The 12,895-nt window shown below is 39.6% G+C and overlaps 1 protein-coding gene and 1 pseudogene across 1 annotated transcript; both read left to right on the forward strand.

Annotated features, from left to right (window-relative positions):
- Positions 2,970-3,566, forward strand: LOC109326440 (myosin heavy chain, embryonic smooth muscle isoform-like). Its single transcript, XM_019559131.1, has one exon. The coding sequence runs from the start codon at positions 2,970-2,972 to the stop codon at positions 3,564-3,566; it is 597 nt and encodes a 198-aa protein (XP_019414676.1).
- Positions 5,796-11,626, forward strand: LOC109326451 (annotated as a pseudogene).

Consider the following 12,895-nt stretch of genomic DNA (forward strand, 5'->3'; position numbering starts at 1 on the left):
TAGGATTGAGTGCATTTCATGTTATAATTTCTCATGTTTTCCCTCACATGTTCATGCATATTTTGATGCGTTTTTCATGAAGTTTATGATTCTGTAACTTCTGTTTTGATAACTAATACTTTTCATTTCACATGTGTTTGTGTTAGATGTGCATTAATGAAGGAAATCTCCCAAGTCAGCCGGGAGGCCTGGATGTAGTTTGCAATGGACAGCAAACGAACCAGGATAAAAATCCGCGTTGCAGGATTTGTTTTTTGTCTCTCTCTTTACTGTTTTCAATCGATTAATTTGGTATAGTGGATTCAATTGATACATTCTGTTCTTATGCTATACTGGATGTTACTCTGATATAAAATCTGTAAGCTCTGTATTCGTTCCGTTATCGGTTATCTGTTCTGCATTTAATCGTTTCTGTAATTGCTTACTGGTTCTGTTTAATCGATTAATATTGCTGTGTTAATCAATTATCCTGTTTCTGTTAATCGATTAAATTGTTTCTGTTAATTGATTAAAACTGTTTCTTTTGTTAATCGATTAATATTGTTCAAATAATCGATTATCCTTCTTCTTTAATCGATTAAGTAGGGTTGATTCAGCATTAAGTGTTGATTTGCGAAAAGTGGTAATTCTAACCGCGACACCTATTCAACCGAAAATCGGGGCGCGACAACTGGCGACTCCATTGTGGACGTTTTTTGTAAAAAAAAAAAGAGAGTCAGACCCAGTTGAGCCAATTGTATGATTTAAATATCTTTTTTCCTTTGTCTATTATTATTAACTATAAAAAAAATAGTAACGAAATAATTTTTTTTTACAAGTTTTATTTATCGCTTCAATTTTAATATTATTGTATGTGCTCACCATTTTGTTTTTGCAACTTTGGGGTGGAAATTTATTTTTTAAATATCGCTTGCTCACACACTCACGGTATACTTGAATTACACGCGCATACGCCCTATACCCGGGATGTTAGAGATTAAGGTTGAGATAAGAGGGACATGTGCTTTACCGGTGTTAGACTTGTCTCCTGGTATTAGCATTATGGACCACCCAAATTGTCTTGATATCGCGAGTTAGACGCTTGAGGGGCTCGACTTCTCTTGTTTCTAACCTGGGATATTAAGACTCCTTTCTTTCAAGATTGGGGGCAATTTGGGGACCTAGAAGTCTAGAGCCTATACCGAATATATTTTAATGAGACCTAGTACATTGCCATAAGGTGGTGACTTTTAGTCTATCAAAAACCCTATAAGAATACCATGTATAGGTCACTGGAAGCAAATTATATCTACCCCATTCTACATCTAAACATGCATAAAATGAAATTTAATTTTCCAAAAAATTATGAAATTCTTCATTTTTGCTATTGAACTATAATTTCATACCCTAGGGTAGTTTTGTTTTCTTTTTCAAAAAAAAAGGTTAACATATTTTTTGTAAAACTTTGGGATTATGCCCCAAAATATGATCCTCACTCCCAATGATGGGCCCCAAGCCCGAGGGTAAGTTTTGTCCACCTTTTTAAAAAATAAAAAATAACTTAGATTAAACCTTGACAATATAATAAATATCTATTCTAACGTGGTATTTAATGTATATTGTAATGGGCTACATTATCCCACAAGACAGGGTCAACCACCCTAAAAAGGGATTTACACTACTTAATATCATAAATTAATTATTACATACATCATTGCATTAATCATAAATCTTCAAATATTCATTCATCATTTTGGGTTGTATAAATAATTTTAATCATATTTAATAAACATGCATCTTTTCAGCTAAAGGTTTTTCGATATAACAAGACATATAGGCTATTTCTAAAACTGTGGGTTCTAACAACGCACTCTCTTCAAAAAATAAAGTGAAGTACGAATTGCAGACTTTTGATATAGGCCATTTGGTTGAACTCCTAGCCAAAGTCCCTAAAGATGTTATGACTCAGTTTGCAAAAGAGTATGGTAAATTGGCAAATGTCCTTCCCATTCCTATTGATGCTTGTGCTTTAGATGCTATGGGGGTCATGGCAAGATATTGGAATACGTCCTTGCGGATTTTCGAGTTTCCAAATGTAGATGCTTCTCCAACAATTGAAGAGTATGACATTCTTCTAGATATCCCACTAGAAATTCGACTTAAGGTATATTGGTTCACTGGCACACAAAATGTTACTGAAGGTCTCATTGAAGAATTAATAGGCGTCCATCCAGCTGCATCTCAAATCATCAAGCAAGGGCCTTGTTATGGATTGAAGTGGTGTTTTTTGAAAAAGCATCTTGATCAAGTGGTGGAGAAAGGAGATTGGAGTTTGTTTAAACTAGCATTTGCATTAGCCATCTATGGCAGACTCCTCTTCCCTTTTGTCTATGATATGGTGGACCAGTGTGCGATTGATGTCCTAGTCAAGTTCAGAAAGTTCGGAGTCAACCTAGTCCCTGCCGTTCAAAATCAGATGTTGTGCACAACTGTTGTATGTATGGATGGTGACAAGGTTCAAGCATCATCGATATCCAGATTGGACCATAAATCCTCTTCGTCGATTCAGAAACACCAAGCTCCAAGCTATGCAACTATCTGACTGGGAAGCATTATTCAAAGATGTCACCCCTAGAAATTTTGGGACTAAATGCACTATGTATGATAAGTAGGATGAAGTCATGTACTCATGTGGAAGTTATCCCAATATGGTGCTCATGGGACCCCAGGGATGCATTACTGTCACCCCAGCTTTGGTACTTGGACAAATGAAATGGGGTATGATGCCAGTCCCTCAGGAGCAATTGTAGGGATTCGTGATTTGGTACAAGGACAAGGAAAATACCAAAGAAACCCTGGATACATTAAGGAATGCATTGAAGAACATCCACATCTATGGAAAAAAGGAGTTAGGAGAGCATCAAGCTTTCTATACTAAAGAATACAAGCTATGGCGCAGTGAGAGGAGGAAATGAGAAATTATCCCGCTAATGTCTCCACCCCATGAACCAGCTGGCCCCTCAGAAAATGAGTTGTTAAAGAGTCAGCTCAAAGTCTCAGATGCAAAACTAGAGGAAGCCCGATGCAAAATTGAGAAGTATGAGCTAACCATAGAGAAGCTTAATAAGACCTTGGTGGCATTAAGAAATGAAGAAGCTAGTCTAAAAAGGGATTATGCTCAGATGTGTTCTCAATCTGACAAGTACCGTCTGATAAAGTCTGTACAAGAAAAAGATGTCCAACTAGCTGACTTCAGTCGACAGATGAAAGCTCGAAATCGTGTTATCAATGCTGCACAGGCCGATAAAAGAGATCTGAAGGCAAAGTGTGAACAATTGCAAGCAGCCCTCCATGAAAGTCAACAAAATGAGAATGAGGCGTGGGCACGGTTAAAAGATTATCAATTTGCACTTGATGAGACAATGAAGAAGGAAGACCAACTCAAGGCAATCTTGGAAGATACACAGAAAACTCATCATGAGTCCATAACAGCTGCAAGTCATAGCGAGGATCATCTTTCGAGGCAGCTTTGGGAACTCGAGAGAGTATATGATGAAGTGACATCCAAACAAGAAGCATGGTCGTAAAATTGGGAAAGAGCACTCCAAGAAAGCCAAGAAGAAAAATATCAATGGGAAAGTAGATTTAGAAATATGGTTGATGGCCTTGGGGACTTTGCTGATGATTGGTTGAGGACATTCTTCGATGCCAAGAGAGAACTAGAGATGTATCCAGAGACAGAGCTGCTCCCAGCTATGAAAGCATTCTACGAGTCTTGCAAGGATGTAGCCATAGACTTAAGAAGATGGAGGGTTTTAGCAAATAGGGAATTTTGATTACAAGATATAAACAAATAAAGTCTTGTAATATTACTTTTCTTATTTTCCCATGAATAAAATAACATATTATTGCTACCAAAGTCCTTATTGTTATCAAATATCTTATTCATTATCGTGTAAGTATTCAAATGTCATTTTTCTTGCAATGAACCACAACAACAACCAAAGAGAGAAAAAGAAAGAAAAACCATATTGAGAGAGATAATAACAACTTGTGTTTAGATGTGATCTAGGTCCGAAACTTTGCGTGTTCTCTTAGATCACCATCAACTGCATAAGGCCTTGTAGAGTACGCTCTCAAGTTACCAAGTGTAGGGCAAGATGTTTAATGTTAGTAACCCACATTAAAAGAACGAATGTAGATGCAACGATAATCCAAAACTTAAAGTTGTCATCAACGCAGGAAAAGTGAACGGGGGAAGGCCTCATGGTCACCAACTGCGGGTCAAAACGTCTTGCTATATCGATCTTCCAAATGAAAATGCATTTTAAAAAATAAAAATAAAAATAAAAAAAAACAATTGCATGCATCATTCTTTTCTCCATTTACATAATAAAACATTGTTTAACCAGGTATCAGCTAAACATTGCTCACAAGCATCCGTACCACACCAGACTGCAGTCCAAGCTGATGGCAGACCAAGAATCTAGTAGCATTGGCAACCGGTCTGAGCTTGCCGAAATGAAAGAGCAAATAAATCTCAGATGATGAAAATCATCCAGGATATGCAAAAGGCTCGAAGCTCGGAAGAAGATACCACTGCGTCAGGCGCCAAACCTTCACAATCCACACAAAAGGTGGGTCTAAAGGTAGTTACTGGGGCCAACCGTCGTAAGGGTGTTATCATAAGGTATGAAGACACAGTTGATGGTCAAGAGGAACAACAATCAGCCGCGGAAGACGACGATGAGCAAGACGAAGATCCTACTCACGATCTTCCTCCTAAAAGTAAGACCACAAGCCACCAGGCTGAAGCTAAGATAAACAGGGGCACCCCAAACGAATCCTCAAGCCAAGAGAAGGCAAAACTGGAGCTTATAAAGGAAAGACTAAGGGCCATTGAGGTCACAAATTTCCCTGATGTAAAAAATGCATTTGAGATGTGCCTAGTACCAGATGTAGTGTTTCCACCAAAGTTTAAAACTCACGAGTTTGAGAAATACGATGGTACTTCCTACCCGAAAAGTCATATACATATGTATGCTAGGAAGATGACAACTCATCACGGAAATGACAAACTGTTGATTCATTGCTTCCAAGACAGTCTAACAAGGGCAGTCATGGGCTGGTACATCCGCTTGGAAAAGGCTCAAATTAAAAAATTTGTTGATTTATCCAATGCCTACATGAAGCAGTATAAGTACGATGAGGACGCTGCTCCTGACAGGGCCCAACTTCAGAGCATAGCCAAGAAGCCAGAAGAAAGCTTTAAGGAGTATACCCAACACTAGAGAGCTTTGGTGTCACAAGTCATACCCAGATTGGAGGAGGAAGAACAATTGTCTATATTCGTGGATACTTTGAAGGAGCCCTATTATGATTACTTGGTGGGAAGTGTTGCATCGAGCTTCAATGCACTCATTAAGGTTGGGGAGAAAATAGTAGGACGCATAAGGAGTGGAAAACTGGTAGTAGATCAGCCCAAATCAGGCACATGCAAGAAGCCTAACTTTATGAAGAAGAAGGAGGGAGAAGCACTCGCGGTGTTCACTAAGCCGAAGGGATACAAATCCCAAAACCCTAAATACTAGGCCTCATACATTGCCACATCTTCCGCACAGCCCAACTACACAACCCACAATAACAACCGCCAAAACTATAACCAAACACAATCCTACCAACCCTGCCAAAACCAGAATCAAACACAAACCTACCAAAATCAAACCCAAAATTGCAACCCCGAAAGGAGAGGCCCATTATTTGACCCGATACCAATACCTTATATTGAGCTATATTCTCATCTTCTAAGGGAGAGAATGATAAGCCCTATAATAGGAACAGTTCCTGAATCACCCGGAGCCTGGTTTAACCCAAATGTTACTTGCGAGTACCACTCTGGGGTCATTGGCCATTCAATTGAACATTGTCGAGCTCTAAAGCATAAGGTGCAAAGCCTGATCAATACAAAGCAGCTGCATTTCAAGCCCATCGTGCCAGATGTAGATAAGAATCCATTACCTAATCATGGTAATCAGGGTGTGGATGTTGTAGAGGAGACTCATTGTAGCACATTCGTTTGGGATGCGGATGAGGTGAACACACCCATGAAGATAATTTTTCAGGAAATGTGCAAACATGGAATGGTGGAAAGGCTGGTTGAAGATGAAGATTCAGCTAGTTGTGAGTTGCATGGCAAAATGGGTCACACCCTAGAAGAGTGTCCAGAATTTAAGCTCTTACTGCAGAAGATGTTGGATATGAGATTGATCACAATAGATAGAGGACCCTCGTATCAGACTATTAATGCTACCACTAGAAGTGAGAAAGACATGAGAAGGACCATGAGGCCATCGATTACTCGATATGAACCTGTATTGAACATTCTGGATAATGCTCAGTTACACCCACAAATAACTCGATGGGTGCGAGTCATAAGTAGGATGGAGCCTGTTCTGAGGCCTGCAGCAGTAGAGAGACCACAACCTTTCCCTTACAAAACAGATAAAGCGGTACCATGGATCTATAGTGGAGGGAATACAGAGACAACTGAGCAACAGATAGAAGTCACCAATGTTGTTGGGGACAATCAGATAACTAGAAGTGGATGTGTCTATGTTCCCTCAGATGTTGAAAAGACCTTAGCCAAGGATAAAGGAAAAGGGAAAGTATGTATCCTTGTGGAAGATGAATTGGAGGCCAATCGGAATGACTTGTTGCATAAGCATGGAGATAAAGGGGAAGTATCCAATGAGGAAGCTTGTGAATTTCTGAAATTCATAAAGCAAAGTGAATATAAGGTCGGGATCAACTAAACCGCACTCCTGCCAGGATATCCATTTTGTCTATGCTAATGTGTTCTGAACCCCACAGAAAAGTGCTGATGGAGATACTGAACCGTGCACATGTCAGCCATGACATAACCACTGACAAGCTTGGTGGTATCATCAACAACATCGTGGCTGATAATTAAATTTCTTTCAGTGATCAGGATATACCTTCTGAAGGAATGAGACATACTAGCCCCCTACACATCTCTATAATGTATCAGGATTGTTTGATTGGTAAGGTTCTTATTGATAATGGCTCGCCCCTCAATGTCATGTCGAAAAGGATGTTATCCAGACTTCGAGTCGACACATCGTATATGAGACCAAGCTCTATGGTAGTGAAGGCGTTTGATGGATCCAACGGGACTGTCATGGGGGAAATGGAGTTGCCTATAAAAATAGGACCCTGCACTTTCCAGATAGTATTCCATATCATGGATATTAATCTCAGTTACAACTGTTTGTTGGGAAGGCCATGGATCCATGCTTCAGGGGCTGTACCTTCTACATTGCACCAACGAGTTAAGTTTATTGTGGACGAAAAACTCCTTACTATTATGGGAGAAGAAGATATGTTGGTATCAAAATCTCTTGACACTCCGTACATCGAAGCAGCAGAGGAAGCTATTGGAACATCCTTCCAAGCACTAGAGATTGCCAATGCCTCATTTGTAGGAGGAGGGACACCCACATTACGTCCCCAACCTTCGGAGGCATCGCTGATGATGGCAAGAGTAATGCTGCAGAAGGGCTATCAACCAGGGAAAGGGCTTGGGAAGTTTGGCCAAGGAAGAAAAAGCCTAGTCATGTTATAGCACATCAAAGATCGGTACAGCCTGGGATACAGACCCACTCAGGAAGATAGAGAGAGAACTGCTAAAGAGGAAAGGAAGGGAAGGATGGTGCGCCTGGGGCAGTGGGAGTATGAAGCTGGTAAGATATCCATCCCGCACATTAGCAGGAACTTCATCAGTGCAGGCTTAAAACCAAGAATGATTGCTGTTGTGGAGACGATGATTCAGAAGGTGGGGCAGACTTCGTCGTTCAGTGTCCTCCAAGCACCACTCTCAACAACTGGATAGAGGAAGATGCATGTCCACAAGTGTTTTTTGAAACAATGTAATAAGATGCTAGAATCCCTTGGCCATGTCTAAAGCTATTGGGTTTATTTCTTTTCAAATAAGGACAATTTGTTTATGTTTCATTGGATAGTACAAGTTTTTTGAATTCAATAAAATGCACTTCTTTCTTCATATTTTTCGTCCCATTTTATTCTTTAAAGTTTTATACTTGCATATACAAACAAAAAACAACAACAAGCAAAACCATGAAAAACCCATAAATAAAAAACTAATCATATCATGAATATAATGCAAATCCAACATTAACCCTAGAAATAATAATCATGTTATCAACCACACGTACAATCATGATCATCTGATTAATCCACTCGACGAGGGAGATAGTGATGAGGAATGGGAGGCATCACCTGAGTTATTGAGGATGGTTAAGCAAGAGTCTAGAGAAATTAAGCCTCATGAAGAGCCCACTGAGCTAATAAATTTGGGGACAGAAGACGACGAGAAAGAAGTGAAGGTAGGTACATTGATGAAGGAGAAAGAGCGCAAAAAGATAATTCAGCTATTTCACGAGTTCAAAGATGTGTTTGCATGGTCGTATGTCGATATGCCGGGTCTGGAAAGAAACATAGTGGAACACAAGCTGCCATTGAACCCATATTCACGCCCGGTTAAGCAGAAACTATGTTGGATAAAACCAGAAATTTCCTTAAGGGTGAAAGAGGAGGTAGAGAAATGGCTAGACGTTGGGTTCGTGATAGTCTCTACATATCCAGGATGGGTGGCTAATGTTGTAGCTGTACCAAAGAAGGGAGGCAAACTCAGGATCTGCATTGACTATCGAGATTTGAACAAAGAAAGCCCAAAGGATGACTTCCCAGTACCTCATATAGATGTCTTGGTCGACAGCACTGCAGACCATGCCCTTTTCTCCTTCATGGATGGGTATTTTGGGTATCATCAGATCAAGATGGTCTCTGAAGATGTGGATAAAACCACTTTCATCACCCCATGGGGAACCTTTTGTTATCTAGTTATGCCTTTTGGTTTAAAGAATGTTATGGCCATATATCAGAGAGCCATGGTAGCTCTTTTCCATGACATGATGCATAAGGAGGTGGAGATCTGTGTCGATGACATCATATGCAAATCCAAATCAGAGGTGGAGCATGTGGAGAACCTAAGGAAATTATTTGAACGACTCAGAAAGTATAGCCTCAAGCTAAATCCCGAAAAACGTAGCTTCAGGGTTAAATCAGGAGGAGTCCTCGGTTTCATTGTCAGCCAGAAAGGAATTGAAGTAGATCCCGAGAAAGTCAAAGCAATCATGGAAATCCAGCACCCTGAACCGAGAAGGAAGTCAGAGGTTTCTTAGGGCGTTTGAGCTACATATCCAGGTTCATCTCTCAACTAACAGCTACCTGTGAGCCAATCTTCAAACTATTAAGAAAAAGTCAGGCAGTTAGATGGAATGACGATTGCCAGAAAGCCTTTGAAAGCATAAAGCAGTATCTGACCAATCCTCCAATATTGATGCCTCTAGTACCCGATCGACCTCTTCTAATGTACCTAACCGTACTGGATGACTCTATGGGATGTGTCTTAGCCCAACATGATGAATCAGGCAGAAAAGAGCAAGCCATATACTATATAAGCAAAAAATTCACTGAGTGCGAAACAAGGTACTCATTGCTAGAACGTGTTTGTTGTGCTCTAGCATGGGCATCTCGTCATTTGAGGCAGTACATGTTGAGTCATACCACTTGGTTGATTTCAAAGATGGATCCTGTGAAGTATATCATTGAGAACCCAATATTAACAGGGAGAATCGCTCGGTGGCAGGTCTTATTGTTAGAATATGATATAGTGTATGTGACACGAAAAGCAATCAAAGGTAGTGCCCTTGCAGATTATCTTGCCAGTCAACCCATAGAGAAGACCGAATCAATGAACCAGGAATTCCCAGATGAAGGTATCATGAGTCTATCCTTGGGAGGACCAACAAAAGAGGGTGTATGGACATTAGTATTTGATGGGTCCTCCAATGCACTCGGGCAGGGCATAGGAGTTGTGCTTGTATCTCCAGAAGGCAACTTCACTCCTATTACTGCCAGATTATGCTTTGACTGCACCAACAATATAGCTGAATATGAGGCATGTGCCCTAGGTTTGCAAGCAGCATTAGAAAGAAAAGTCAAAGTTTTAGAAGTCTTTGGGGATTCAGCTTTAGTCATCCATCAGTTAAAAGAAGAATATGAGACCCGTGACAACAAACTAATACCTTACATGGAGTATATCCATAAGATGGTTGAGCACTTCGACCAAATTGACTTCTACCACATCCCGAGAGAGGATAACAGACTAGCCGATGCCTTATCCACATTATCCTCAATGTTCCAGATAAGTGGGAAGGATCAACCTCTCATCAGAATAGAAAGCAGAGATCAACCAATCCATTGTTGCGCAATAGAAGTAGAGCAAGATGGAAAGCCATGGTATCATGACATCAAGGTCTATATACAGAAAAATGAGTATCCCATTGGGGCCTCAGAGACTGACAAAAGAACCTTGAGAAGACTAGCCATGGGTTTCTTTCTAAATGGCGATATTCTTTACAAAAGGAATCACGACATGGTACTCCTCAGATGCCTAGAAGAGAAAGAAGCTGAGGTAATACTCAAAGATGTGCACGAAGGCTCATTTGGGACCCATTCAAACGGACATGCTATAGCTAGAAAGATCTTAAGGACAGGTTACTTTTGGATGACAATGGAGACAGACTGTTGTGCTTATGTTAGGAAGTGCCACAAATGTCAAATTTATGCAGACAGCATCAATGCTCCACCAAACCCTCTAAATGTTCTTTCAGCACCCTGGCCCTTCTCCATGTGGGGAATGGATGTGATTGGACCAATAGAGCAAAAAGCTTCTAATGGGCATCGCTTCATCCTCGTAGCCATCGACTACTTCACAAAATGGGTTGAGGCATGTTCATATGCCAATGTGACTTGAATAATGGTACTACGATTTATTAAAAAGGAGTTGGTGTGTAGATATGGGTTACCTAACAAGATTATCACGGACAATGCCACCAACTTAAACAATATGATGATGACTGAGATGTGTAGCGAGTTCAAAATCAAGCATCACGAATCCTCACCTTATCGCCCCAAGATGAATGGAGCAGTAGAAGCAGCAAACAAGAATATTAAGAAGATTGTTCAAAAAATGGTAGTGACGTACAAGGATTGGCATGAAATGTTACCTTTTGCTCTACATGGGTATCACACCTCGGTACGTACATCAACTGGGGCAACACCATACTCGTTAGTATATGGGATGGAGGCAGTACTCCCTATTGAAGTAGAAATTCCATCACTCAGAATCATGGCAGAATCTGGATTGAAAGAATCAAAATGGATCCAAGCGCGGTACGACCAACTGAACATGATAGAAGAGAAAAGGTTAGCTGCTATAGGTCATGGTCAGTTGTACCAGAAAAGACTCATGAGAGCTTATGCTAAGAAAGTTCGGCCACACCACTTTCAAGAGGGGGATCAGGTGCTTAACAAGATACTCCCAATCCAGAAGGATCATAGAGGGAAATGGACCCCAAATTATGAAGGACCCTTCATTGTGAAAAAAGCATTCTCTAGAGGAGCTTTGATATTGACTACTATGGATGGAAACAATTTACCTCTTTCCGTGAATTCAGATGCCGTAAAGAAATATTATGCTTGAGAGACCTTTCAAGAAGATAGAAAAAAAAAGAGAAATTTGTGCATTGATCATGCATTTTTGCATACTTTCATGCACTCTCTTAGGAGGGTGATGTAAATAAATCCCACATGGTGTGTACCCTCAGGTAGGTCGTGTTGATGACACAAAGCTTCTTTGTTATTCCAAACACCAATGAAGATATCCCTAGTCACCCTTTTTGAGCCAAGACAAAATGAAAGAATTTTATTCAAAAAAATGCAACACCTTTGAAAAACACCAATAAACTGGGGAAAGGGTAGTTTTCCAACAAGTCTTCAAAAGATCTAAAAGTGGATCACGTAATTATAAAAAGATCCCGCTAAGAGTTTTAGTAAAACCTTAGGCAAAAGTTAGGGTAAATAAAAAAATCTTAAACTAGAATGGTTGCAAAACCTTTCCTTTTCCAAAAAGGAATGGAAATCGTATCTGGGATTTGAAATATAAGATATATTGGAAATAGGATTATGGAGAATATGGAGAAAGTTGGGGGTGGGAAACACATCATTTGAGCCTTACATACTTTTCTTTCTTGTAAACCCCTAACCAGACCACGTTACAAGCCAAAAAAGTCCTTGTTAACACCCGAACTGTTTGAGATATGCACCAAGGGTACCAAATAACTGACTCCAAAAGAAATTCAAAGTAATTTTTCTTAAAAAAAATCTATGCATGACGTGATCAATACACAAATTCTCTTAAATGAAATGAATAAATCCCATTAGATCGAAAACCCAAAAGGGCGATCTAAGCAAAACTTAGGGACAAAAGAAAAAGAAAAATGGAAGGTCTCTTAAGAACATAAGGCAATTAGTCAATATTGGGGCAAAATTGTGGGAGACCAAAAATTTAAGTCAATACTGGGGCAATTTTTTGGATGGTCAATAGTTGTATAAGTGGTAATATAACATGTTTCATTATTTAAAACCTATTCCCGTCACTTCACCCATAACACAAAAGACCAAACACGGTCATATTTCTTCAATCGTATATGAGTTAAAATATTTTATTTGCATGGTTTGTTTTCATTAAACTTGTACTATCTTAAGAATTTTAAGCATGCCGACTTGAGTAATATTCGAAAAGAGAAAACACTTTACATCTGAAAGACAAAGTTGATTGTCATCTTCCAGAATGAACAAGCAAAATCGTTCTTTGCAAACAATAATCTACAACCAAATGTTAAGGATGCGACGGAGCAATACGGATGAATACCAATTACAACTCAATATGATATGAAAACAATTATAGAAA

This window comes from Lupinus angustifolius, chromosome LG02 (genome assembly GCF_001865875.1).
Source record: "Lupinus angustifolius cultivar Tanjil chromosome LG02, LupAngTanjil_v1.0, whole genome shotgun sequence".
Lineage (NCBI taxonomy): Eukaryota > Viridiplantae > Streptophyta > Magnoliopsida > Fabales > Fabaceae > Lupinus > Lupinus angustifolius.

Coding starts and splice junctions, on each gene's coding strand:
- LOC109326440 (XM_019559131.1), top strand. CDS start 2,970: ATGTCTCCACCCCATGAACCAGCTGGCCCCTCAGAAAATGAGTTGTTA.